Source organism: Ranitomeya imitator, chromosome 8 (genome assembly GCF_032444005.1).
Source record: "Ranitomeya imitator isolate aRanImi1 chromosome 8, aRanImi1.pri, whole genome shotgun sequence".
Classification (NCBI taxonomy): Eukaryota; Metazoa; Chordata; class Amphibia; order Anura; family Dendrobatidae; genus Ranitomeya; species Ranitomeya imitator.
In genome coordinates this window covers 9911322-9938961 of record NC_091289.1, presented here as the reverse complement: position 1 = coordinate 9938961, position 27640 = coordinate 9911322, and the positions used below count along the sequence as shown (strand labels likewise).

The 27640-nt window shown below is 47.5% G+C and overlaps 1 protein-coding gene and 1 long non-coding RNA gene across 2 annotated transcripts; one reads left to right on the top strand and one right to left on the bottom strand.

Moving 5' to 3' along the window:
- Positions 1-218: 218 nt before the first annotated feature.
- LOC138647090 (uncharacterized) lies at positions 219-2547 on the bottom strand. Its single transcript, XR_011314875.1, has 3 exons — positions 2287-2547; positions 1984-2101; positions 219-427 (listed from the first exon to the last, which is right to left on the bottom strand). It is a non-coding gene; the product is annotated as an uncharacterized lncRNA (long non-coding RNA).
- Positions 2548-2725: 178 nt separating this feature from the next.
- On the top strand, positions 2726-24115 carry CCDC174 (coiled-coil domain containing 174). The gene is made up of 11 exons (XM_069736248.1): positions 2726-2869; positions 7330-7434; positions 7618-7718; positions 10593-10651; positions 12635-12803; positions 13677-13772; positions 14962-15098; positions 15251-15345; positions 15491-15626; positions 18732-18869; positions 18943-24115. Exons 1-11 carry the CDS (start codon positions 2828-2830, stop codon positions 19203-19205), a joined length of 1341 nt encoding a protein of 446 aa, XP_069592349.1. The 5' UTR covers positions 2726-2827; the 3' UTR covers positions 19206-24115.
- Positions 24116-27640: the final 3525 nt, after the last annotated feature.

The window sequence follows — 27640 nt, the reverse complement described above, 5'->3', positions numbered from 1 at the left end:
TTTAAAGGGTAGTAACCCAAATAAAACATGATAACCTATCCCAAGCATAGGTGATAGCATGCAGATTGGTGCTGGTTTAGATGCCATGACCCCCTCCCCCCCCCCCCGATCTTAAGAACAAAGCTGTAAAATGCCCCACTGTAAAAGGAGCGATGGGTCCGCTAGAGAGCCACCACTCCATTACTGGTCAATGGGGATCCAGGTAAAGCAGAGCCCTGTACTCAGTCATCACCAGTAGTCCTATAGAGAATGAGTAGAGCATGGTGTATATGTGCGGGCATCACTCCAATGGGGCATTTCAGGTAACTTTTCTCGGGATCAGTAGGGTCCCAGAGGTCAAACCTTCTCTTCCTTGATCCACAGGTTCTCCAGAGAATAGTTGGTGACATTTAAAGGTGGGAATAATCATTCAATCCCATAGATGCCGCTATGAATTAAAAGGGAATAACGTAAAGGTTATAAAAAAAAAAAAAACAGGACAAAAAGTGAGTTTTTCTTCATATTAAAGGGTTGTCTACCATTTAATACATTTTTAATGCATGTATTGTTGACTGAAAATAATTTTTCCATTGTATTTCATTAAAAATGTTGCACCTTTTGCCTTCTGCAGCCTCTGTGTATTGCTGAATGCAGAAAGGGTTAATAAAGAATCGTCATGGGGGGTTTGTAAGGGATAATTCAGACATCTCAGCACAGACCGCAATGCACGGACTAGCTATGGCTCTCCTGATCTGAGTGTGACAGCCTCAGAAAAATATATGAAGCTCTCACGCTCTGGTCGGGAGACCCACGGCCAGTCCAACTGATATTCATGGGCGTCTGCAGGAGCCCTAACTCTTATATCTTTTTCTCACTTAGTTTCCGCTGATTTGTAAAACATTTTTAATTAAACTATATTGTAAGAACGATTTTACATAAGAATAGAAATAGAAGGTAGAAAATGTATTATTAAATGAAAACATTAATATTATTGACGCGCCACAAATTTTTTCCATATTTATGAACTTTTCTGTTGAGGAAATTGGGACGTTTAAATCCCGCTGACCATATTCTACCAGGAACGCCCACGGCCCAATCCAAAACGTTCACGTTCCAATCCAGAAACCCCTGCATTTCACCCCAGAACCCCTCAAACTCCACTCCAGAACATTCGCGCTCCACACCAGAACGCCCCCGGCCCACTCCAGAACGCCCGCAGCCCACTCCAGAACATTCACGCTCCACACCAGAACGCCCCCGGCCCAATCCAGAGCGCACGCGGCCCACTCCAGAACGTTCGCGCTCCACACCAGAACGCCCCCGGCCCACTCCAGAACATTCACGCTCCACACCAGAACGCCCACGGCCCAATCCAGAGCGCACGCGGCCCACTCCAGAACGTTCGCGCTCCACACCAGAACGCCCCCGGCCCACTCCAGAACATTCACGCTCCACACCAGAACGCCCACGGCCCACTCCAGAACGTTCGCGCTCCACACCAGAACGCCCCCGGCCCACTCCAGAACATTCACGCTCCACACCAGAACGCCCCCGGCCCACTCCAGAACATTCACGCTCCACACCAGAACGCCCACGGCCCAATCCAGAGCGCACGCGGCCCACTCCAGAACGTTCGCGCTCCACACCAGAACGCCCCCGGTCCACTCCAGAACATTCACGCTCCACACCAGAACGCCCACGGCCCAATCCAGAGCGCACGCGGCCCACTCCAGAACGTTCGCGCTCCACACCAGAACGCCCGCGGCCCACTCCAGAACCACCGCGCCCCACTCCAGAATGCCTGTGGCTCACCCAGAACGCCCCCAGCCCACTCCACAAAGCCCACGGCCCACTCCAGAGCATTCGCGCTCCACACCAGAACCACCGCTTCCCCTCCAGAACGCCGGCAGCCCACTATAGAACACACATGGTCCACTCCAGAACCCTCACACTCCACTCCAGGACTACCGTGGCCCACTACACCCACTTTGGGCCAGAACTCACCCATTCAGGCCGGGATGCTCGGCATTTTCCAGTATTGTGTCTGCAGATTCTGGATGGACAGTTGGCGGCCATTGTCATCTATCCTATAAGTAATCTAGGAATGCCGTCATCTCTCCTCCTGTAAAACAGAGTTAAAAGTCATCAGAAAGTTACATGTATTCAAAATGGTACTAATAACAACTGATATATATGTATACAGGGAGCGGCCATCTTTACTCCGTCACCTTTAACATGCTTGAAAGTCACGTGACGGCGGACTTCACCTCATAATTAGTCTTAAATCAGAACACCATAGCTATTTACCAGTCGTGTTCCTGTCACATGTTGAACTACAAGTTCCAGCTTGTCCTGTCAGGTCTGGGAATGGTATCATCGCAGTAATTTCCTCTCAGAAACACAGTGTGGAGAGATCGCACATAGCAACCAATCAGAATCCAGCTCTCATGTCTAGGAACAAATGATTTATGAAAGCTGCCTCCTGACTGGCTGCAGCTGTTCTACATTCCGCTCATATTCCTTTTTATAATTCACCTCCTCTTATCTTCTTTTTTATTAATTACAATATAATCATCACAGTCTGAAAAAGAGTCAAGATGCGGAGTCGCCTTTTATGACCTTCACAACATGGCGCACTTTTCGCTCGTCTTTTAGCAAGATGACCTTCACAACATGGCGCCGGATATCCAGATGCGTCAGTTATTTTATATGCGGCGTGACGTCACTGTTCCATTCACAATATGGCGCCCAGATCTCGCGTTGATATCGGAAGTGTCGCTTTACGGCTGTATGATAGTAACGCAGATGTCGGGCGGGTGAGGAAGCTGTGATATCGTCTGTTTCGGCTATGGATAAAAAGAAGAAGCTGCTGGATGTGACTGCGTCCTCGGTGAGTGCAGGGCTTCTCCTGTCATGTCTGCAATCATGGCCTGGCTGCGGTGGGGCTGTCGTAAATACTGACAGGTTACTATGGTTTTTTTCTACTTAATTTATTTTGGGCTTACAATGATATATTTTCATTAAACTTGTTGCACCATTAGAGTTTTTCAGTCTGTTTGCTTCCCAGCATATTGCTGGCTGCAGAATGAGGTAACGGAGACTCCGTCAGCGAGCTCCTGCCTGGGAGTTTGTCACTTTATCTCAGTTTTTCTTTTTACCCCTGGCAGCTGATTTAGGACCACAGTAAAGTTCAAGCTCAGCATTGATGCGGTCTGTGGTCATAAATCTGCTGGGAGAGGTAGAAAGAAAAACCGAGATAAAGTGACAAACTCCCAGTCAGAAGGAGCTCGCTGGCGAGAGCTCAGTTACCTCATTCCACAGCCAGCAACGGGCAAGGAAACAGAGATCCTGAAAAAGCCAAATAGAGCTATATTTTTTTTTATTAAACTCAATTGCCAAAATGTTAGCCCAAAATTCGTGATTTTTACATGGGGGAAAAATAGCAAAGGGCTTGTAAAATCTGCCCGGGATCTCGTTTGAGCTCTGTCCATCCTGTAGAGGAGACGTCTTCTCATACAGCAGCACAAGAAGGTGTCCGCATCATTGGCAACAGGTGATCGTGCGCTTATACGTGTCCCAGCTGAGGCTTTGCTACATTGTATCAGTGAAGACGTCCTCTCTCTACTGTCCTGACTGTTACATTGTATCAGTGCAGATGTCCTCTCTCTCCTGTCCTGACTGTTACATTGTATCAGTGCAGATGTCCTCTCTACTGTCCTGACTGTTACATTGTATCAGTGAAGACGTCCTCTCTCCTGTCCTGACTGTTACATTGTATCAGTGCAGACGTCCTCTCTCCTGTCCTGACTGTTACATTGTATCAGTGAAGACGTCCTCTCTCCTGTCCTGACTGTTACATTGTATCAGTGAAGACGTCCTCTCTCTCCTGTCCTGACTGTTACATTGTATCAGTGAAGACGTCCTCTCTCCTGTCCTGACTGTTACATTGTATCAGTGCAGACGTCCTCTCTCCTGTCCTGACTGTTACATTGTATCAGTGAAGACGTCCTCTCTCCTGTCCTGACTGTTACATTGTATCAGTGAAGACGTCCTCTCTCTCCTGTCCTGACTGTTACATTGTATCAGTGCAGACGTCCTCTCTCTCCTGTCCTGTCCTGTTACATTGTATCAGTGCAGACATCTGCTATCTCCTGTCCTGACTGTTACATTGTATCAGTGCAGACGTCCTCTCTACTGTCCTGACTGTTACATTGTATCAGTGCAGACGTCCTCTCTACTGTCCTGACTGTTACATTGTATCAGTGCAGACGTCCTCTCTCCTGTCCTGACTGTTACATTGTATCAGTGCAGATGTCCTCTCTCCTGTCCTGACTGTTACATTGTATCAGTGCAGATGTCCTCTCTACTGTCCTGACTGTTACATTGTATCAGTGAAGACGTCCTCTCTCCTGTCCTGACTGTTACATTGTATCAGTGAAGACGTCCTCTCTCTACTGTCCTGACTGTTACATTGTATCAGTGCAGACGTCCTCTCTACTGTCCTGACTGTTACATTGTATCAGTGAAGACGTCCTCTCTCCTGTCCTGACTGTTACATTGTATCAGTGCAGACGTCCTCTCTCTCCTGTCCTGTCCTGTTACATTGTATTAGTGAAGATGTCCTCTCTACTGTCCTGACTGTTACATTGTATCAGTGAAGACGTCCTCTCTCCTGTCCTGACTGTTACATTGTATTAGTGAAGACGTCCTCTCTCCTGTCCTGACTGTTACATTGTATCAGTGCAGATGTCCTCTCTCCTGTCCTGACTGTTACATTGTATCAGTGAAGACGTCCTCTCTCTCCTGTCCTGACTGTTACATTGTATCAGTGCAGACGTCCTCTCTCTCCTGTCCTGTCCTGTTACATTGTATCAGTGCAGACATCTGCTATCTCCTGTCCTGACTGTTACATTGTATCAGTGAAGATGTCCTCTCTCTCCTGTCCTGACTGTTAGGGGTACTTCACACTGAGCGAGGTCGCTAGCGAGATCGCTGCTGAGTCACAAGTTTTGTGACGCAACAGCGACCTCAGTAGCGATCTCGCTATGTTTGACACGTAGCAGCGACCAGGCCCCTGCTGTGAGATCGCTGGTCGTGTCGGAATGGCCTGGACCTTTTTTTGATCGTTGAGGTCCCGCTGGGTAGCACACATCGCTGTGTTTGACACCTTACCAACGACCTCGTTGACGACTCAGACACCGACACATAGGCGTGCATTTGCGTTGCCTTTTCCGCACCCCTCCGCTCCGATTGGTGGTCGCTACTGCGTTCTGATTGGCGGTCATGCCTTCAACAGAAGGCGACATAGTAGCGCTTCCATCCTTTGTTCCTGACCGCGTGGTGGTTTGCAGATCGTTGTAGAGTTCTCCGGCCTGCGACTCCTCTTCGATTTATCTATTCTTCAACGGTTCTTCTGACACCTATATTTTGTGCACGGTAGGTATCGTTTGGGGTCTCAAATACGTTTTCATTTTTCCTTAATTTATTTGGCAAGGCCGCCACCAATCAGAACGCAGTAGCGACCACCAATCGGAACTGAATGGGCGCGGAAAAGGCAACGCAAATGCACGCCTGTGTGACTACAACGTCACACAGGACGTCCCTCATCGAGGTCTAAATCGTCATAATAGCTGCCATGTGACAGGGTCACAACGACCAACGACATCGTTGTACAGGTCGCCGCATCGCTGCTGCGTCGTTGGGAAGATCTCACTGTTTCACATCTCACCAGCGACCACATAGCGACGCAGCAACGATCCCTGACAGGTCGTATCGTTGTCGGGATCGCTTTAGCGTCGCTAAGTGTGACGGGGCCTTTACATTGTATCAGTGAAGAAGTCCTCTCTCTCCTGTCCTGACTGTAAGGGTACCGTCACACTGAAGCGACGCTGCAGCGATACGACAACGATGCCGATCGCTGCAGCGTCGCTGTGTGGTCGCTGGAGAGCTGTCACACAGACAGCTCTCCAGCGACCAACGATCCCGAAGTCACCTGGTAACCAGGGTAAACATCGGGTTACTAAGTGCAGGGCCGCGCTTAGTAACCCGATGTTTACCCTGGTTACCAGCGTAAACGTAAAAAAAACAAACACTACATACTTACCTTCCGCTGTCTGTCCTCCGGCGCTGTGCTTTCCTCTGCACTGCCAGCGCCGGTCAGCCGTAAAGCAGAGCGGTGACGTCACCGCTCTGCTTTCCGGCTGGCCGGCGCTCACAGCCAGTGCAGAGAAGCACAGCGCCGGAGGACAGACACGGAAGGTAAGTATGTAGTGTTTGTTTTTTTACGTTTATGCTGGTAACCAGGGTAAACATTGAGTTACTAAGCGCGGCCCTGCGCTTAGTAACCCGATGTTTACCCTGGTTACCAGTGAAGACATCGCTGAATCGGCGTCACACCCGCCGATTCAGCGATGTCAGCGGGAGAGCCAGCGACGAAATAAAGTTTCAAACGATCTGCTACGACGTACGATTCTCAGCGGGGTCCCTGATCGCAGTAGCGTGTCAGACACAGCGAGATCGTAAGGATATCGCTGGAACGTCACGGATCGTGCCGTCCTAGCGATCAAAGTGCCACTGTGTGACGGTACCCTAAGGCCGGGGTCACACTTGCAAGAAACTTGAACGAGTTTGTCGTCTCAATACCTGCCACTCCGGACTGGAGTGCTCAGCTCCATAAAAAATACATGCAGTCGCACACTCCCGGGTATTGCGATGGGAGACTCGTGTGAGTTTCTCACAAGTGTGACCCAGGCCTTAAATTGGGCAGTACGGTGGCGCAGTGGTTAGCACAGCAGTCTTGCAGCGCTGGAGTCCTGTGTTCAAGCCCCACCAAGGACAACATCTGCATACAGTTTGTATGTTCTCCCTGTGTTTGCGTGGGTTTCCTCCGGGCACTCCGGTTTCCTCCCACATTCCAAAGACATACTGATCGGGAATTTAGATTGTGAGCCCCAACGGGGACAGCGATGATAATGTGTGCGACCTGTAAAGCGCTGCGGAATATGTTAGCGCTATATAAAAAATAAAGATTATTATTGTATCAGTGCAGGTGACCGGCTCAAGCCCAGGATTCCTCTGGATTATCAGACAGCCATAGACAAGTACAGACGCCTTGTAAGAGGCAGAAGAGGCGACATTCCCTCTTGTCTCTTGCTTTTCGTCCTGAACTTTTATTATTGCCGCTTGTAAGATTATCAGACTTTGTAAAACTTTACTTTCCAGACTGCAGGACCTTCGAGTCATAGGGTCGTCTTTTGCTTTGCATTTTCCTTGATTTTAAAGATATTTTGACCTTGATTCATCAGTTTCCATTTTTGTGTTTTGTTTTATGGGTTTTTTTTTTTTTTACAGTTGGTTGACTTAAAAGCTGAACTTTTCCGCAAACAAGAGGAATTTAAGCATGAGAAGTTCGCCAAAGAGGCCGGCGTCGCCCCCAAGACCAGAGCCATCCCCAAGGTGAGTCCACACCGATCCTGCGCAGCCGGAAATGTTGCAGATCACTGATCTCCGGTCACGGTACAGCGATGCAGGCGGCTCTCAGGACGCCGTTGTGTGCTGAGCATTTCAAGTGAAAGATTTTCTGATAAACTTCTGATGAAATCAGATGCTGATAAGATGTTTGTGTCACTTTTCCTTTAGAAACCCAATATCTGGAATAAGCAGAATGTCGGAGTCACTACTCGAGCCGAGAGGGACGTGGAGGAGAAGACCGAGGAGGACGACTCGCTGGAGAAATCCAGGTCATGCAAAGTCCAATTCTTTATTTAACTTTAACCTTTTGAAGTAACTCTGATCGCTGAGATTTCAAACTTTTGGGAGCCGTAGAAATCCCGAGAGCAGGAGGTGCACACACTCGACCTGCCCTCCAATGCTTGTCCGTGAGACTGCTGGAAACATTAGAGTGCTGCACTCTGCAGTCCCAGAGAGAGCGTACGCACCTCCACTCCATTCCTGATGGGGTTGTTTATGCTTGCGGCCGGTGGGCGTGCCCTTCGGCTGTTTGGGGCGGCACTGCATATTGTGTATGTGTCGCCTGGGAGCCGGTGAGCATGCGCACTTGGTCGGGGACTCCTTCCCACAATAGTGCGCCAGGTGAGCGGCAGACGTCAGTGTTGGTCGGTCAGGTGACCAACATTGGGGCGATGTGAGCCAGGAGCCTTGATTGGCTCTTGTACATGGGGCGGATATTTTCGCCGGTGGGCGTGTCTCTCGATGGTCCGGGGTGGAGCGGCATGTCATTTCATGCTTTGCTTCACCGGGGGGCCGACGGATGTGCGCACTGGTTCCGGGACTCGAGCCTTTTGTGGGGAGCTTGGATGTCATGAACGATACGAACGGGAAAAGTGATCAGACTGGGAGGCGGTTCTAGGTAAGCAGACATGGAGCCTGGATTGGCTCCACTGTGTGGGGCTGGTTCTGTACCGGTGCCCCAGATTGGATCTTCACCTTAGGCATTGATTGATTAACCAGGAATGTAGTGATACAAGCCCGATGATAGGTAGTTCATGTATATAATGGCCCCCGTGAGCATTTCGATAGGCTTAGAAATGACAGGCAAGGCTGTTTATTTATTTTTGATCATCCACATGTGCTTGCTATGTTGATTATGAAAGTTATTATCCACAATAGGGGAATGTAGTAATACTGTAATGCATTTTTAACTATGTATGTCACACAATTTTCACATTTTTATTGTTATTATGATCACCAGTTAATAAGTATGTAAATTTTTGTGGGCGGACCTGCCAGGTGGTGGTTATCTACTTCCTATATAAGGCCGTCATGTTGATCATTATGTATGCTTGACAAAGACCCTCTGAGGTTGAAACGTTGCACCTATGGCACAATAAAGTGTTTCTTATCTTCACCCGGATTGGATGCTGTCCTTCACTTCGATACGGGGGTTGTTTATGGTGTCGCTCAGGGTCCAGCAATTTAATCCCCTATCCTATGGATACAGGATAGCATGATGTTTTCGGGAATAACTTTTTAAAGGGTTTTGTTCAGGACTACAATGTTGATGTCCAAAACTTAGGTTGCAAGTTCAGGTTCCCCAGAGGTACTAAACATGTAAATTTTAAAAGTTAAGAAATTAAATATACCCCCCAAAAAATAAAGAAATACAAAATAAGCATATAAGGTATCGCAGCATATAACCTATAAAAAAAATAAAATGTAAGAACTTAGTTTTTTTTATTGCTGTAACTGACACCAAATATACAATAATAAGTGATCAAAATGTCCAATATACCTCAAGCTGGCATCAATGAAAACATTGTCTCCTCACACTGAAGACAAGCCCTCGCACAGCGCCGTCAGTGGGAAAAGTTACAAGTCTCAGAAAAAGGTTGATGCAAACCAAATTATTATTATTATTTTTTTTTTCCTTTACTCACTTTGTTACCAGGTAATTTTTGCAATGAATGCCATAAAGATAAAACCCAAATAACAATGGAGGAATTATGTTTTTGTTTTTCTTGTGTGTTTGACCGTTTAAGCCCATTAAGATTTTTTTTTTTCTCCTTGTTTTTCATTACAATTTATGATAAAGGAAATTTCGTCCCTCAAGCCTACATATGGCTGTGCCCATGGAATAATAAGTCATGGTTCTTAAAACAAAGAGAGGAAAAATAAAGCGCAATAAGGAAAAACTGACAAGACATGAAAGGGTTGATTAATTCGCAGTATAGACATAGCAATGCCGTATAAACGAACAGTGCCAGTATGGCGGTTGTCAGCCTCATTCCATGGGGCAGACCTGTCGGTCGTCTACAGTGGTGAATTGTCTGCGGTCCGGTTTAGATTCTTGCTGCCCACATGTCGTCGGCAGCCCAGTCTCTCTGTCTTGCTGTTTGCAGCCCAGCCGCTGACTCTCTCGCACCCTCTCGCTGTCTGCAGCCCGGCCGCTGACTCTCTCGCTGTCTGCAGCCCGGCCGCTGACTTTCTCACTCTCTCGCTGTCTGCAGCCCGGTTGCTGACTTTCTCACTCTCTCGCTGTCTGCAGCCCGGCCGCTGACTCTGTCACTCTCTCGCTGTCTGCAGCCCGGCCGCTGACTCTCACTCTCTCGCTGTCTGCAGCCCGGCCACTGACTCTGTCACTCTCTCGCTGTCTGCAGCCCGGCCGCTGACTCTCACTCTCTCGCTGTCTGCAGCCCGGCCGCTGACTCTCTCACCCTCTCGCTGTCTGCAGCCCGGTTGCTGACTTTCTCACTCTCTCGCTGTCTGCAACCCGGCCGCTGACTCTCTCACTCTCTCGCTGTCTGCAGCCCGGCCGCTGACTCTCTCACTCTCTCGCTGTCTGCAGCCCGTCCGCTGACTCTCTCACTCTCTCGCTGTCTGCAGCCCGGGCCACTGACTCTCTCTCTCTCTCGCTGTCTGCAGCCCGTCCGCTGAGTGTTGCTGTTCTCAGGATAAATAAGATGATGGGTTCCCTTTAACCGTTTGGATTAGTTGTTTCCAGCTGGTGACTGTCTAGTTGTTGTTTAACTATAACTCCCAACATCCACAAAGAGCATGTGGCTACTAGAGCATGCTGGCAGTTGTAGTTTCACCACAGCTTGGAGGGTGCTACTTCAGACTGCGGCTAACTTTTTTTTTTTGTGTGTGTGTTTTAGGAGGAGGTTGGAGGAGAAGGCTCAGCTGTACGAGAAGATGACCAAGGGAGACTTTCCTGGTAAATGTGCGGCGTCTTCTTGCTGCAGCATAACCGGCTGCTAAAATGTCCTGTTCCTGTGATAACAAAATAAAAAAGGGCTTTAAAGTGCAGTGACATCATATTAAAGGGATCAGCCATGGACCCTGCCTCTTTGTAGGAATGATGGTGCAGTGAATTGAATGGAGTAGGGGGGATGGATGCTTCCCTAAATTCCTGCATTGAGTAGGAACAGGGGGCTCAGGATCCCAGTTTTCGTGATCACTGCGGCCTCAAGCTATCAGGCATTTCTCATTCATGTTTCATTCATTCATTCACTGATTTGTGGGAAAACCCCTTTAGGCCAGTCTCACACGTCCACATAATTCCGGTACCGGAATTATCCGTGTCTGTGTGCCCGTGCGTTTGTGGCACATCAGTGTGGCACATGTGCGGCACACGTGTGCCGACTGGGTACCACACGGAGCGTGCAGGAGACAGCGCTAGAGCACCACGTGACCGCATACAGGAGAAGCTATGGCGAGGACAGGACACTGCGAGGGAGCCGGGTGAGTATTTTATTAACAGCGGGCGCACAGGGGGTGGGAGGGGGATGGGGACAAAGATCTTTATTTTAAACACGAGAAAAAAAAAAAAAAGATTATTCATATCTTCTCTCCAGCGAACGCTGCTGGAAAGAAGATATGAATGGCGGCTTCAGCACCATGTGGGGGGGGGGGGGGGACAGCGCTTACTGTAGCGCTGTCTCCTGCACGGCACACGGACTGCACACGGACAGCGTTCGTGTGCGGTACGTGTTTTACACGGACCCATTGACTTTAATGGGTCTGTGTAATCCGTGCGCTCCCACGAACACTGACATGTCTCCGTGTTTTGCACACGGACACAAGGTCCGTGAAAACACGCTGACATGTGCAGAGACACATTGATTTCAATGTGTCTACGTGAGTCAGTGTCTCCGGTACGTGAGGAAACTGTCACCTCACGTACCGGAGCCACTGACGTGTGAAACCGGCCTTAAGGAGAGGTGAATCCGATTTTCTCCTTTGAGTGGAGGCAGTGCTCAGCTTCAACCCCTTAACCACACATCTTAGTATGGGGACATGTGGGGGTATGTGGCGCCCTTCCCAGTAAATGGGCAATCATGGAGATTCTGCTGTCTTCAGCATTCTGTATGAGAGAAAAGGGGGTCTTCAGAGGGGACCTCTGTGTATAATACCGATTTGTTTTGACAAGAGAACTTGAGATGATAGCATGGAGGTAAATTAAATATACCTAAAATTTGGATGTTTCTCAATCTGAATTTTTCATGATTTGCTTTGTACCAATCAACCAAAATGGCAGATGTCCGGGAAAGGGGTTAAAGGAAATAAAAATAGCCCCCTCTTTGCTCCCCTGTGCCGCCACCACAGCTCTAGCCTTTTCTTCTCCTCTTCATGCGGCGCCATCGTCCTCCATCTTTGTGCATGGGGTTTTCACTGTATACACCACGTCACTGCGTACGCCGCCTGAGTCCTAGTCAGCGTCTCGGACAGCATGAGTTGTGTATTAAGCACTAGAAGGCCCGGCGCCGAGAGAAGATGGAGGACGAAGAGCGGTGGTGGGACAGGTGAGTGGAGAGGACAGTAACCTATGGACCTAGAGAGATGGATTTGGACTCGGTTCCTCTTAAAGTTTTGTCTGGTTTGGATGGCACGTCTCGGCCTGGAGAACAGCGGCTTTGTGCCAGTGTTGGGTCGCTGCGTCACTCCAGATCTCAGCGCTGCCTTCTCCTCTGCACTCGAGCTCATTACTGGAAGCCGCGGCTGCGATGGCAGCTGCTCCTTTCATTCCGGAGACGAGAGCCTCTTATGTGGAGCTCTTCACACTCTTCATTTGCTTTTTTAAGTTCTTCTTGTGCCATATTGAAGAGCAGCATCAAAGCCCCGATAGCGGAGGCCATTATTACTGGAGTGGACGCAGTTCTCCTTCCTGCTCCTCACACAATGTTATCTGTCCTCACAGACGAGGAGACCGAGGAGCTCTACCTGGTCGACTTTGCTCAGAAGATCATAGACAAGAAGAAAGAAATCCAGGACATCTGTCAGAAGGAAAGGAAGAAAGCCGAGATGGCGGAGGATGAGAGGACGCCCGATCTCCCCATTCCTGCTCCGCAGAACCCCGGGGAAGAATGGTTGGTATACGAGCAGTAATGGCGATCCTACTGATTCTCCAGCACATTGTAAAGTTTAATCTTCCTAATGAGTAGTTTTGAAACTTCCTGACAAAATGCGTCAACTTCAAGTTCTCACCATTATTAAGATGTCTGCTTGCTGTCAGTGAGTGTAAACATTCTGGATTACATCCCAATGCTGAAAACTGAGACAAACCCAGCACTTCTCACAACTGAGGGTTTGCTACAATTGTGTATATATACCGTATATATAGGACTTCAGGTATTTGTACCTCCGCTGATACATTGTGGCAAACGAGGAAAGGAAAGGGATTCGTGTCGCAGATGTTTGCTCAGAAGGGATTGTCTAGGCTGCAAACAATTGCAGCAAACTCTCAGCTGTGAGACCTATCAGGTCTGTACAGATTTTCTGCTTCTGGATGAGAGAAGAGAATTACAATTCACTGACTGCCTGCAGATATTTTGGAAATGAGAAGTTGTAGAAGTTTTCAGATTACAAAGATATTTTCATGAATTACGGTAGGGTAGAATACCTTGATCTATGCAGCGGTCACTAGTGGTTGGGGCTCTGGAAACAGCCGAATGGCTGTGCTTCTTTCTACAACTTCCATAGAAGTTAATGGTAGTCACGGGAGCCGTGTGAATCGTGCCATTAGGTGCATTGCATCGGTGATGGCCGGTGTAAGTCCAGGAGACTTCTCTTACCCCCAGTTATCGGCTGTTATCGCAGGAGCTGTGTCGCCCTCTGCAGGGAACACGTGGCATTACACAAGTTTCATGTTCTGCACTGACATTTCTGCGTCATCATATGACAACGGAAAAGTCTGTAAAATGTGCTAATAAGGGGATTTCTGGCTCTTTGTCTCCCCGCAGGGTGGATTATGTGGACTCGCTGGGCCGGTCGAGACGCTGCATGAAGAAAGATTTACCCGATCTCTTGAAAATGGATAAAGATCTGCAAGGAAAAAAGTGAGTGTTGTGGACAAAAGGAACCATTTCAACAACATCGCCTGTGGCATCTGAATGGTTAAACAGCAGCAATCAGAGATAATGAGCTTCGATCACTGCTGTTAGGCGTCAGCTGTATAACACAGCCAGCACCTGTCACGTGCGGAGTGAGTGCAGCTCCTGAGCCCGATCCATATACCTGAACCAGATGTAGAGCGTACTGGAACATCCAATGTCAGGGAGGGTTATAGGGGTTTTCAACATCAGACTTGTGCCGTACATCGCTGCGGCCAGTAATTGGTGCACGTAGTATCAGGAATGTACACAAAAACCAGTGATCAGCTTTCCTAGACTACCTCTACTCCTTTGATCAACCTTCTCTACGATCTTTTTTGTGTGTGCGTAGTGATGAGCGAGTGTGCTCGGATACGGTTATCTGAGCACACTCGTGTCCTAATCGAATATTTTCAGCGTGCTTGAAAAAAATGTCATTTATGAATCATGGTTCTTTGACAGCCGCAACACATGCAGTGATTGCCTGTTAGCCACGAGACATTTAGCCATGGCGATTCCAGTATTTTTTGTTTGCGCACGCCGAAAAAGCTTGATTAAGACACAAGTGTGTTTGGATAACACCTTATCCGAGCATGCTCGCTCATCACTACGTGTTCGACACAATCACAGGGGACCATGTCAGCTAAGGGCCTTTTGAATGCTGTTGTCATCATCAGCAACACGTAATGCAGCAGTAAAGTACGGTATTCCTCCAGTTTACTGCACATCAAGTTACAAATCCTGGAAATGGACTAAAAATAAAAACAAAAATTTATTACTACCTCGATTTAAAAGTCTGATCTCATGAAATGCCATAAAGCGGAAATAAAATGCAACAATAGCCGTTTTTTTAGTTTTGGTTCGCTGTGTGAAAACCACATTTTCAGCAAAATGATTGGGATTCCCAAAGTCTTGGGCACACAGTGCATAATTTTTAGTTGCAATTTCTTATCTGCAGACCGTCAATTCTGTCTAAATAATGGGTAATGATGCATAAAGAATGCACATATATTATGCCAAGAGACGTTTTGGTTCAGAAATGTCTGCTGCAAATACTTAACATGTGAACATGCCCATAGGAAAAGCGTTCTGGCTTCTGCTTTTGGATTTTAAATTTCTTTCTTGCCTTTATATGTCTTTTTTTTTTTTTTTCCAGACTAGTCACCCAGGAGAAGACTTTGCTGTCTGAAGACATGAGGAGGGAGATGCAGAGAGAGCAGTGGGAGCAGGAGGAAGAAGAAGCCATGAAGAGACCGATGGGACCGATGCATTACGAAGACATAAGAGAAAGTGGTACGCTGCCCGGGGCTACATGGTGCTTCTGGTGGCCCTGTTGGACTTCCACTTTTAAGAGTGCTGGAGCGTTTTAAGATTTATAACTCACAAACGCGATGACACGACCATCAGACGCTCACATGTGGTGTTTTTTTGGTCTATGATTGCAGAGGCCAGGCAGCTAGGCGTCGGTTACTTTTCTTTTGCACGGGATGAGCAAACCCGTCGGAAGCAGATGGACACCCTGAATATGCTGCGAGATCAGGTGAGGGGTGCAGCGCGGCTCATAAATGACTGCAATGCATGAATGCAGATGCTCCAGGATTGTTTACTATCGGAAGCAAGTTGTCTGGTCCTCTAGAATCCCTTCCCCAGCAGCAATTACTTCTAACTTTTTTCTTTTCTTCTAGACTGAGGATCAGAGGGTGAAGCGAGAGAGATTAAAAGCCAAACGTAAGGCGATGCTGGACTCGCGGCTCGCCAAACTGCGACAGAGGAAAGTGAAGCAGATGAAAGGGGAAGGAACCGAACTGGAGGCGGCTGTGGGTGAGAATAAAAGCCTCAATGCCGTCCACTATGGAGCTTCTCTACAAATGATAAAATGCTCTGATAATTTGTTTACTCACTGTTTTTAAAGGTACCGTCACACTGAACGATATCGCTAGCGATCCGTGACGTTGCAGCGTCCTGGCTAGCGATATCGTTCAGTTTGACACACAGCAGCGATCAGGATCCTGCTGTGATGTCGTTGATCGCTGCAGAAAGTCCAGAACTTTATTTCGTCGCTGGACTCCATGCAGACATCGCTGAATCGGCGTGTGTGACGCCGATTCAGCGATGTCTTCACTGGTAACCAGGGTAAACATCGAGTTACTAAGCGCAGGGCCGCGCTTAGTAACCCGATGTTTACCCTGGTTACCAGCGTAAAAGTAAAAAAAAAAAAACACTACATACTTACCTTCCGCTGTCTGTCCCCGGCGCTGTGCTTCTCTGCACTGGCTGTGAGCATCGGCCAGCCGTAAAGCAGAGCGGTGACGTCACCGCTCTGCTTTCCGGCCGCTGTGCTCACAGTCAGTGCAGGAAAGCAGAGCGCCGGGGACACAGTGGAAGGTAAGTATGTAGTGTTTGTTTTTTTTTAACTTTGACGCTGGTAACCAGGGTAAATATCGGGTTACTAAGCGCGGCCCTGCGCTTCGTTGGTCGCTGGAGAGCTGTCTGTGTGACAGCTCTCCAGCGACCAAACAGCGACGCTGCAGCGATCTACATCATTGCCGGTATCGCTGCAGCGTCGCTTAGTGTGACGGTACCTTAAAGGGAACCTGTCACCCCGTTTTTTCAGTAGGAGATAAAAATACCGTTAAATAGGGCCTGAGCTGTGCTTTACAATAGGGTATTTTTTGTCCCCTGATTCCCTACCTATGCTGCCGAAATACCTTACAAAAGTGGCCTTTTTCGCCTGTCAATCAGGCTGGTCAGGTCGGATGGGCGTGGTCACAGCGCTGTTTCTCCCCCACATCTTGTTCGAATCTCGGCTTCAGGAAAATGGCCGCCGCGATGTCCATCTGCGCCCGCGCGGCATCCCGCGGCCATTTTCCTGAAGCCCCGGGAAGCAGGAGACTCCATCTCCTACTGAAAAAACGGGGTGACAGGTTCCCTTTAAGATCTCTGGTTACTGTAGGTAAATGGAAACCTTGTTTTCACTCAGAGGCACGAGTCTGTATTGTTGCAATTCGAGATGAGCGAACCCCGAACTTAAAAGTTGAGGGATCATACCAAACAGTTAGTCTCCGGTGCTAAACTCAGCACTGACTTCGAGAGAGATTTTATTTCTTTCCAGCTCCAAAGTTCCTTTCCTCATTGATTTCAATGGGGTTTTGGTTCAAGTTCTGGTACCCGAATATGAACTTTGCACTATATTTAGGTCTGGTACCAAAACCCGAATTTCCACGGGTCCGCTAATCCCTAGTTACAGTATATTGGACACTCGGACCGCGCAGCTTTCTTCATTGCACATTATGTCGGAGATTTAGAGGGGCTGGCACTGTTTGACCCCTTTTTGTTCCCAAGGCTGCAGCAGCAGAAAACATCCCTACATATGGTGTCCAATGGTCGCGTGATTTTAAAGGGCAATACTGCAGGATATTCCCAGTTCACTGCTGCAGTGGAGGCATAGTGAGAGACTTCAGATTGTTGCAGAAAAATCTGCCGTGAAAATTATGATGGGGAATCAAAAATGTATTTGCATTTTATGTAAGGACTCTTTCTGCTTTGCTTTGATGCAAGATTTCATTTTGCATCTTAAAAGGGTTGTCTCAAAGTCCTATCCTCAAGAGCGCACTGGTTCCCTGTCTTATTGCATCCTACTTGCCAGGGCCAGTGCACTCCTGATGATTGACAGTTCAGACTATCATCTAGATAGTGGGGACACTAAAGGTACCGTCACACTAAGCGACGCTGCGGCGATACCGACAACGATGTCGATCGCTGCAGCGTCGCTGTTTGTTCGCTGGAGAGCTGTCACACAGACAGCTCTCCAGCGACCAACGATCCCGAGGTCCCCGGTAACCAGGGTAAACATCGGGTTACTAAGCGCAGGGCCGCGCTTAGTAACCCGGTGTTTACCATGGTTACCAGCGTAAACGTTAAAAAAACAAACACTACATACTTACCTTCAGCTGTCTGTCCTCTGGCGCTGTGCTTTCCTCTGCACTGTCAGCGCCGGTCAGCCGGAAAGCAGAGCGGTGACGTCACCGCTGTGCTTTCCGGCTGGCTGGCGCTGACACAGGATGCAGGAGGAGTGCAGAGAAGCAGAGCGCCGGGGACAGACAGCTGAAGGTAAGTATGTACTGTTTGTTTTTTTAACGTTTACGCTGGTAACCAGGGTAAACATCGGGTTACTAAGCGCGGCCCTGCGCTTAGTAACCCGATGTTTACCCTGGTTACCAGTGAAGATATCGCTGGATCGGTGTCACACATGCCGATCCAGCGATGTCAGCGGGAGATCCAGCGACTAAATAAAGTTCTGGACTTTCCTCAGCGACCAACGATCTCCCAGCAGGCGCCTGATCGTTGGTCGCTGTCACACATAACGATTTCCTTAACGATATCGTTGCTACGTCACAAAAAGCAACGATATCGTTAAAGATATCGTTATGTGTGACGTTACCTTAAAGCCGGTCAGCTTCAGGGGGCAGCGCTTACAAGTTCTGTAGCAACAAGCTTGTAATCACTGCGCTTCTTGCCTAGGAGACCGGCCACTACTGATAGACCAGGACTACCTGCTAGTCTAGCCAATGAGTGATAAACTATAGAATTAAAAATCCCTCCAATCTTGAGCAGAGGGGATTTTTAATTATAGGTAAATTGCAGAGTTGAATGTTTCTGCAAGCATTTGGCAACAACACACAGAAAATAAACCACAAAATCTATGGCAGTAATTCTGCAAGAAAAAAAAATGCAAATGGAATTGAGGTTTGTATTTTGCGTAAATTGAATTTTATGGGATATTTTTGTACGTAATGTGAATCCAGCGTCACACAGCGGCCATTCCATGACACGAGCCTGGCATGTACTTACTGTGTAATCGCCATGTTACCCCCTCCTCCTAATCTAGTCCATCCCCAGCACTGACCCCTCCGTGTATATTCTTAGGTGAAGAGGAGGAAGACGCAGTGATTGGACCAGAGCCGGCGGTTCCAGTGGAGCAGAAGAAAGTGGAGGTTGTTGTCCAGGAGCGGAAGGATACCCGATCCGGAGCTCCGCATGTCAGAGAGTGGGACCGAGGCAAACGTAAGACATTGGAGGGATCGAGGGATTAGGCCGAGGACCTCATTGCATTTTAACCTTTGCTCCTTTATTACAGAGTTCACGTTTGGACAATGGTCGAAAGTCCAGGATGACCTTCGAAATGAGCGAGACCCTGATTTCGCCCCTCCATCCTTCTATGCATCAGATCAGCGGAAATCTGAGAATATTCAGAACAGCAGGTGGAGGCCGGCCGGCCCTTCTTATGAGGCAACAGGTGGATACAATCAGTCCCAGGAGGAACCGGGCCCCCATCAACAGCGGCCCCTGGATGAGAAGAGCTTGGATGACATGCTGTCGTACTATAGAAAGGTGACCTGATAGGACGGGGAGGCAGGATGTCGCCTGGGTGTTGGACTGGGGGGTGGAAATGCAATAAATTATTCACAAAAAAGAGACTTCCACCATTTGCACAAGGAGTTGCATGGATGGACTGTGTGTGCTGCTGCCGGTACGAGGCCTTGGGCTCACGTCTACATTGGTTGTAAGTGGCGCCTGCTGGGGATGTGTCCACGATCGACATGAATCGTGCACCAGTCCTGGTCATGTCTGTTTTTGCAATTATGAAGGGTCTCCACACCAGAACTCTGCAGATAATATCTTCTGATACATATCAAAAATTTTGCAAAGTTTATGTTCATTTTAACCCTCTGTTAAAGTCTGCATACAACTGGGACCACCAGTAAAACCGCTCTGGAGAGTGGTGGTGTTGGGGGGTTATTGAGGCTTTTCTCCTTTCTGGGAGGAACCTGCTCATCCCAAGCCTCCTGATTCAGGTAGAATACCAGAACTATAAAACCAGTACAGTTCAGCCATTAAGAGGCGGGTTGTCCCTGTAAATGCCATTCAGAGCTCTGGGAAAGCCAGACGGGCCACAGTGCCACTGTAATGGAGCCAAACTAGCTGCAGTACACTAGTGGTGTCCCGGATTATCACTCCGGGAGTCCTGGGTAGCGCTCACTAATGACATGGCCCACAGATGACTTTCTGTAATAATTTGCAGACGTTGCATTTTATAGGAAACATTAAACCTTAATTGGCTCTAAATACCAAGTAATTGTGACATTCCCGTCTCCATTGTCCCCCGGAGCTTTCGCCCACCGTCTCCTGAACCTGCGCTGCCCCCATCTGCCTGGCCTTTCCACGGAGACCTTTCCAAGTCCTCCCGGAGGCTCCATTACCCTTTTCCTGGTGATGAACATGCGGATCCGTTGCTGCTTTTATCCAAATGTTTATACAATCGGTGCAGTTTTATCTGAGCTGAAGCCAATCCATTAGAATGTGTGATTACCCTGAAGAGCTTTCATAGGGCCGGCAGCAGCGTCCACACAGGGGGGGCAATTGGCCCATTCCTCACTCCGATGTCTGAGCCGCATCATCCGCTGCTGACTGCGCAGGTTCCATAGTGCAGAGATGAAGGGAAACGAGGGAGGTGCTGCTCAGAGGTGATGTACAGGTCCTTCTCAAAAAATTAGCATATAGTGTTAAATTTCATTATTTACCATAATGTAATGATTACAATTAAACTTTCATATATTATAGATTCATTATCCACCAACTGAAATTTGTCAGGTCTTTTATTGTTTTAATACTGATGATTTTGGCATACAACTCCTGATAACCCAAAAAACCTGTCTCAATAAATTAGCATATTTCACCCATCCAATCAAATAAAAGTGTTTTTTAATAACAAACAAAAAAACCAACAAATAATAATGTTCAGTTATGCACTCAATACTTGGTCGGGAATCCTTTGGCAGAAATGACTGCTTCAATGCGGCGTGGCATGGAGGCAATCAGCCTGTGACACTGCTGAGATGTTATGGAGGCCCAGGATGCTTCAATAGCGGCCTTAAGCTCATCCAGAGTGTTGGGTCTTGCGTCTCTCAACTTTCTCTTCACAATATCCCACAGATTCTCTATGGGGTTCAGGTCAGGAGAGTTGGCAGGCCAATTGAGCACAGTAATACCATGGTCAGTAAACCATTTACCAGTGGTTTTGGCACTGTGAACAGGTGCCAGGTCGTGCTGAAAAATGAAATCTTCATCTTCATAAAGCATTTCAGCCGATGGAAGCATGAAGTGCTCCAAAATCTCCTGATAGCTAGCTGCATTGACCCTGCCCTTGATGAAACACAGTGGACCAACACCAGCAGCTGACATGGCACCCCACACCATCACTGACTGTGGGTACTTGACACTGGACTTCAGGCATTTTGGCATTTCCTTCTCCCCAGTCTTCCTCCAGACTCTGGCACCTTGATTTCCGAATGACATGCAAAATTTGCTTTCATCAGAAAAAAGTACTTGGGACCACTTAGCAACAATCCAGTGCTGCTTCTCTGTAGCCCAGGTCAGGCGCCTCTGCCGCTGTTTATGGTTCAAAAGTGGCTTTACCTGGGGAATGCGGCACCTGTAGCCCATTTCCTGCACACGCCTGTGCACGGTGGCTCTGGATGTTTCCACACCAGACTCAGTCCACTGCTTCCTCAGGTTCCCCAAGGTCTGGAATCGGTCCTTCTCCACAATCTTCCTCAGGGTCCGGTCTCCTCTTCTCGTTGTACAGCGTTTTCTGCCACATTGTTTCCTTCCAACACACTTACCATTGAGGTGCCTTGATACAGAACTCTGGGAACAGCCTATTTGTTGAGAAATTTCTTTCTGGGTCTTACCCTCTTGCTTGAGGGTGTCAATGATGGCCTTCTTGACATCTGTCAGGTCGCTAGTCTTACCCATGATGGGGGTTTTGAGTAATGAACCAGGCAGGGAGTTTATAAAAGCCTCAGGTATCTTTTGCATGTGTTTAGAGTTAATTAGTTGATTCAGAAGATTAGGGTAATAGGTCGTTTAGAGAACCTTTTCTTGATATGCTAATTTATTGAGACAGGTTTTTTGGGTTATCAGGAGTTGTATGCCAAAATCATCAGTATTAAAACAATAAAAGACCTGACAAATTTCAGTTGGTGGATAATGAATCTATAATATATGAAAGTTTAATTGTAATCATTACATTATGGTAAATAATGAAATTTAACACTATATGCTAATTTTTTGAGAAGGACCTGTATGGCGTGCGCTGCTGGGAGGGGAGTGGGATTCTGCTCTACTGACCCTCTGAGGGTCCGACACAATGATTTCCTCACCTTGGAGGAACAGGAGACTAGCTAAAATCTTCACTGCCACATGTGCACCTATCAATGTTTGCAGAAGGGAAAGTGAGACCCCAAAGCGAAACACAGGGACCCTAAAGTTTGGCCTGAGAGCATCAATAACTATGTGAGCAATGGCGACGCCATAAGTGACCAGTCTGTGCAATGACGGCGTCGGAGCGGCTGGTACTTCTATGTGGTCACTGTACAGATCTGGTATTTGGGGTCTGCGAAGTGTAACATACAGATGTATCCCCCCCCAACTTGTCCTGATAGCAGCTGAATGCCACCTGGCGCCGCTCCGTAGGTTGGGGGTTCGGGCTCTGAAGTTGGGGTTTGCTGTGTGTTATTTTGAAGGTTCCTCATCCTCTTGCGTCGCCCGTTCCAGGATTCGGAGCAGCGTGTGGATTACCTGTTATTAACCCTGATGCCGTGGACCTGTGGGGGCATCACGCCGATTTTCTGCTGCTGATTTACCTTTCTAGTTCCTCTGCGGGGAGTAGTACCTGTGGCCGCCTGTGACAATCCTAGAAGTATTACATTTATCAGCCGACATATCTTTGCTGTAGAAGATGTGTGGTTTTCGCAAACTCTGATTGGGAAAATTGAATTTCTTGAGCCGGCAAACTAAAAAAAAAAAATCGAGAGGGTTCAGTTTTACCTTTTCGGTACCTAATGACGTCACAGCAAACCTTTTTAATTTTGAGCTTCATTTTTATAAAAACAAAGTTTATTTTTAATTTTGATCAGCAGCAATTAAAAATCCAAAATAAGCCGTGTGCCTATAATAGTGCGCGATCTTCTGTCCGCCACCAGGAGGCGTCAGAGCTCCACGCTGGATTGCTGACTGGTCGTCATTACTGAAGGTTTTGTTTTCTCCACTGTTACTGCAGGGGATCGTCTGGCTAATAATGGGGGGCACACTCCTTTCTTACCCCAAACTTCCCAGATTTTGGCGGTGAATGCCACCACGACGCGCTCTTGCTTTCTGCTCCCTCTTTGTACCTGTTGCGCCCTTATATCTGGCTCTGATCCCCACACACCCTGGATACAGCAGAGACCCCGATCTGGCCATGCCCCGCACTCCTCTCCTTCATTTTCCTGTTTTTCTATAGTTATTTACAATCCGACGGGAGATAAAGGAAGGAAACCTTTTGGGGTTAAACGTCCACCATCTGGGTCCGCAGTGAGTCCGAGCTCGTTCCCTATGGACAATGCGGAGAGAAAAATGGAAAACAGGCTAAATACATTATTCCGTCTTTTCCTAACGTCAGGAATTTTGCAAAACAAAAGCAAAGTTTGAGCATTTGCATCTGATTCGGAAGAGCAATGAGGACAGGAACGAGACCCGTTATGTCTGGTGTGCAGCGGCCCGGGGGCTCGAGAGCAGGGGGGCGCAGCCTCTTCTGAGGGTCTCCATCTTAAGGGCTGTAGGAAAACTTAGAGGCACATTTGGAGAGTGATTGGCAAATAGGGTGGATGGCACTTCCGTTTATCGCCATCTCCATTCCGCTGATATTTGGCCCCCACAGCGCACCATCACCGTCAGCGCAAGCAGCATGTCTGATCAGATGGCATTGTGGGCCGTGGAGTAACATGAAGCCTATGGGCCCCAGTGCAAAAGCTCCACTGGGGCCCCAATTATTGCAAGTCATTAATAGTAATGGTCTTCTCGTATAAGCCAAAAGGACTTTCAGGGTCCCCAGGGACGGGTGCAATTACACCCCCTGCACCTAATGTAGTTATGTGCCCAATTGCTTCGAAATGTGTCGCTCCGGACACCCCCCTGCTTCTGACAGCCCCCAGGCCTTTCCCCTAGTACAGGCTGACTATTAAATCCTCCAATTCTGTCTTTTCTGGCACTTTGCATTGGAGTTTCCATTTCTAAATGTTGCAGCTTTTCCTTATACTTTTGTCTTTTTAGTTCCTCATCATTTTCAAGATCTCTGCTTGCTGTCAGTAGGTGACCAATTCTTATTTTCTTGCTCAGAAGGAAAATCTGCACTTGTCTATTATTTGTCACGTCTGAGGGTTTGTTACAGATGTATCAGTATAAAGGAATAAAGTCCTGTATGAGGTGAACACTGCTACAATGTATCAGTGCCGGTATCAAATGCTACAATTGTAGCGAAGACTCATTAATAAACTATCCTGATGGACGGCCGCCGTTATGGCGCTGTGATCGCTCGTGCCCCATAATCCACCCAACACACGGGGAGGTTACTGGCCGAACTGGCCCGAGGGACGTGTGGAGGATTCACTGACACATTGAGACGAGAGCGCCGTATCCGGATCGTTTGCTCTTCTCTCCAGAATCCACAGGGTTAAATAACTTTCTACACCTCCGTCCTGGAGACTTAATGAATATTAATCTGTATGGCATTCTCCGCAAGATCGTTAATCACCGGCATCTAATCTTCAAAGTGGATTCTGCTCAGTGCACTAATTAATACCCTCTAATTATAGAGACGCCGGGATTTTTTTTTTCTTTTAAACATATTTTTCAGAGAGGAATTGATTGTTCCTGACAATAAGGGAACAAAGATGGAATAAGCCGGAGTGTCAGGAGCCGAGTATGGAGGAAAGTTACGCAGCAATGATTGTGCATGATGCCGCCTCATCCAGGTAAGAAGGGAACCAATCACTAAGGAGGGCAGAGAGGACCATCCCTCGAAATAAATCCTAACCAATAGTTACCTAAAAACGACAGAACTAATGTGAATGGCAGCCAAACAGAAGCGGGAGGCGGAGAACACCACTAATAGCTGCCATTACCAACACCCAGGATTTCACAGCAACTCCACCAGCAGAACAGTGAGTGCAGCTCTGGAGTATAATACAGGAGGTAACTCAGGATCAGTAATGTAATGTATGTACACAGTGACTGCACCAGCAGAATAGTGAGTGCAGCTCTGGGGTATAATACAGGATGTAACTCAGGATCAGTAATGTAATGTATGTACACAGTGACTGCACCAGCAGAATAGTGAGTGCAGCTCTGGAGTATAATACAGGATATAACGTAGGATCAGTAATGTAATGTATGTACACAGTGACTGCACCAGCAGAATAGTGAGTGCAGCTCTGGAGTATAATACAGGATGTAACTCAGGATCAGTAATGTAATGTATGTACACAGTGACTGCACCAGCAGAATAGTGAGTGCAGCTCTGGGGTATAATACAAGATGTAACTCAGGATCAGTAATGTAATGCATGCACACAGTGACTGCACCAGCAGAATAGTGAGTGCAGCTCTGGGGTATAATACAGGAGGTAACTCAGGATCAGTAATGTAATGGATGTACACAGTGACTGCACCAGCAGAATAGTGAGTGCAGCTCTGGAGTATAATACAGGATGTAACTCAGGATCAGTAATGTATGTACATAGTGACTGCACCAGCAGAATAGTGAGTGCAGCTCTGGAGAATAATACTGGATGTAACTCTGGATCTTGAGTCAGCAGCAGAGTTGTTAATGTCTCTGTGACAAGTTTCTTCATTCAGCGTCTTTCCTGATTTCTGTGTATCTGCAGAATCTATTCCAATAAATTATCGGCTTTTCGTTGTGAGTCTCACATCCCCAGACTGTATTATGTCTCCTGTTCTCTGTCCTGACACCTCACGATGAATAATGGGGTTGCAGCGCCGCAGGTTCGTGTATAATGGTGATGGATTATGGGGAGATAGCCGGAGCGCGACCCCCAACCTGCGAACATCGGACGCCCCAGAATATGACGCATTACTGCGAATATGAGAACAAGTTAAGAAGCAAAAGAGTGAAAGCGCTAATTACAGACTGCAAGATAACAAATTGGCTTAACAAAGCAATTAATCAGCCCATCCCCCACCCCAAGGAGAACAATAGGAACCAAAGCTCTGGAGTTAATTGACTGGGAGTTAATTAATAAAGAAATCGGACTACCTGACAGGCCGGGCAGCGAGGAGGTGGAAATATTGCAACTGGCAGAGACAGAACTGCAGCTGAGGATCAAAGGGCTGAGGATCTTGCACTGCACGACTGCTGCAACACTACAACACTCAGCATTTACTGATGTCGAGAAGAAGAAAATGCCGTTGTTTGGGAACGGATGTGCTTAATCCTAAAAGCGCTGCAACTTTCTAATATCGTTCATGTATCAATTTCCTGCAATTTTCTACATCTCTTCTTGCTCAGAATAGAGGTGGGAAGTGATGAGGGTTCTCAATACAGCCATGCAAAGGAGCCTGCTATTATAAGAGTGGACACTAGGGGGCAGACTGAGTGTTCACAAAGGCAAATATGTATATTGAGGACTGTATGTGATGACCGACTGTCTCTAATGATTAGTGGTAGAATATTTCAGGAATATTCACTTCCCAAACACAAGGAGATATATATATATATACACACACACACACACACACACACACACACGCTCCAATTTAACAGTGAATGACAGACACAACAATGTATATGCTTATTATTATTATTATACATTTTTATAGCGCCATTAATTCCATGGCACTTTACATGTGCAAAAGGGGGCAAATATAGACAGATACATTAATCATGAGCAAGAAACAAGGCACACAGATGCATAAGGAGGGAGGACCCTGCCCGCAAGGGCTCAGTTATTATTGGAAAGGGTCTGATTACACAGGAATATTGATTATTTTTGGTGGTGATTCATATTTTTATTTTTGTAATATTAATAAGCTCATTTGACTCTACTTTTATGGTCATTTTTAAGGTCCAACACTTTTTGCTGATAAATCTCATATTGGGGGGAGCTTACCATCTAAATTGCTGTTTGAATTCAGTGTATATGTACTGTAATATGCAAAGAGCTCCCCCTAGTGGTGGCTGCAGACAGGATCTTTTCATGTATCTCTGTATACAGGGAGCTCCCCCTAGTGGTGACTGCAGACAGGATCTTATCATGTATCTCTATATACAGGGAGCTCCCTCTAGTGGTGGCTGCAGACAGAACCTTATCATGTATCTCTATACAGGGAGCTTCCCCTAGTGGTGGCTGCAGACAGGATCTTATCATGTATCTCTATATACAGGGAGCTCCCCCTAGTGGTGGCTGCAGACAGAATCTTATCATGTATCTCTGTATACAGGGAGCTCCCCCTAGTGGTGGCTGCAGGCAGGATCTTATTACGTATCTCTGTATACAGGGAGCTCCCCCTAGTGGTGGCTGCAGACAGAATCTTATCATGTATCTCTGTATACAGGGAGCTCCCCCTAGTGGTGGCTGCAGACAGAATCTTATCATGTATCTCTGTATACAGGGAGCTCCCCCTAGTGGTGGCTGCAGGCAGGATCTTATTACGTATCTCTGTATACAGGGAGCTCCCCCTAGTGGTGACTGCAGACAGAATCTTATTACGTATCTCTGTATACAGGGAGCTCCCCCTAGTGATGACTGCAGACAGAATCTTATTACGTATCTCTGTATACAGGGAGCTCCCCCTAGTGGTGACTGCAGACAGAATCTTATCATGTATCTCTGTATACAGGGAGCTCCCCCTAGTGGTGGCTGCAGGCAGGATCTTATCATGTATCTCTGTATACAGGGAGCTCCCCCTAGTGGTGGCTGCAGGCAGGATCTTATCATG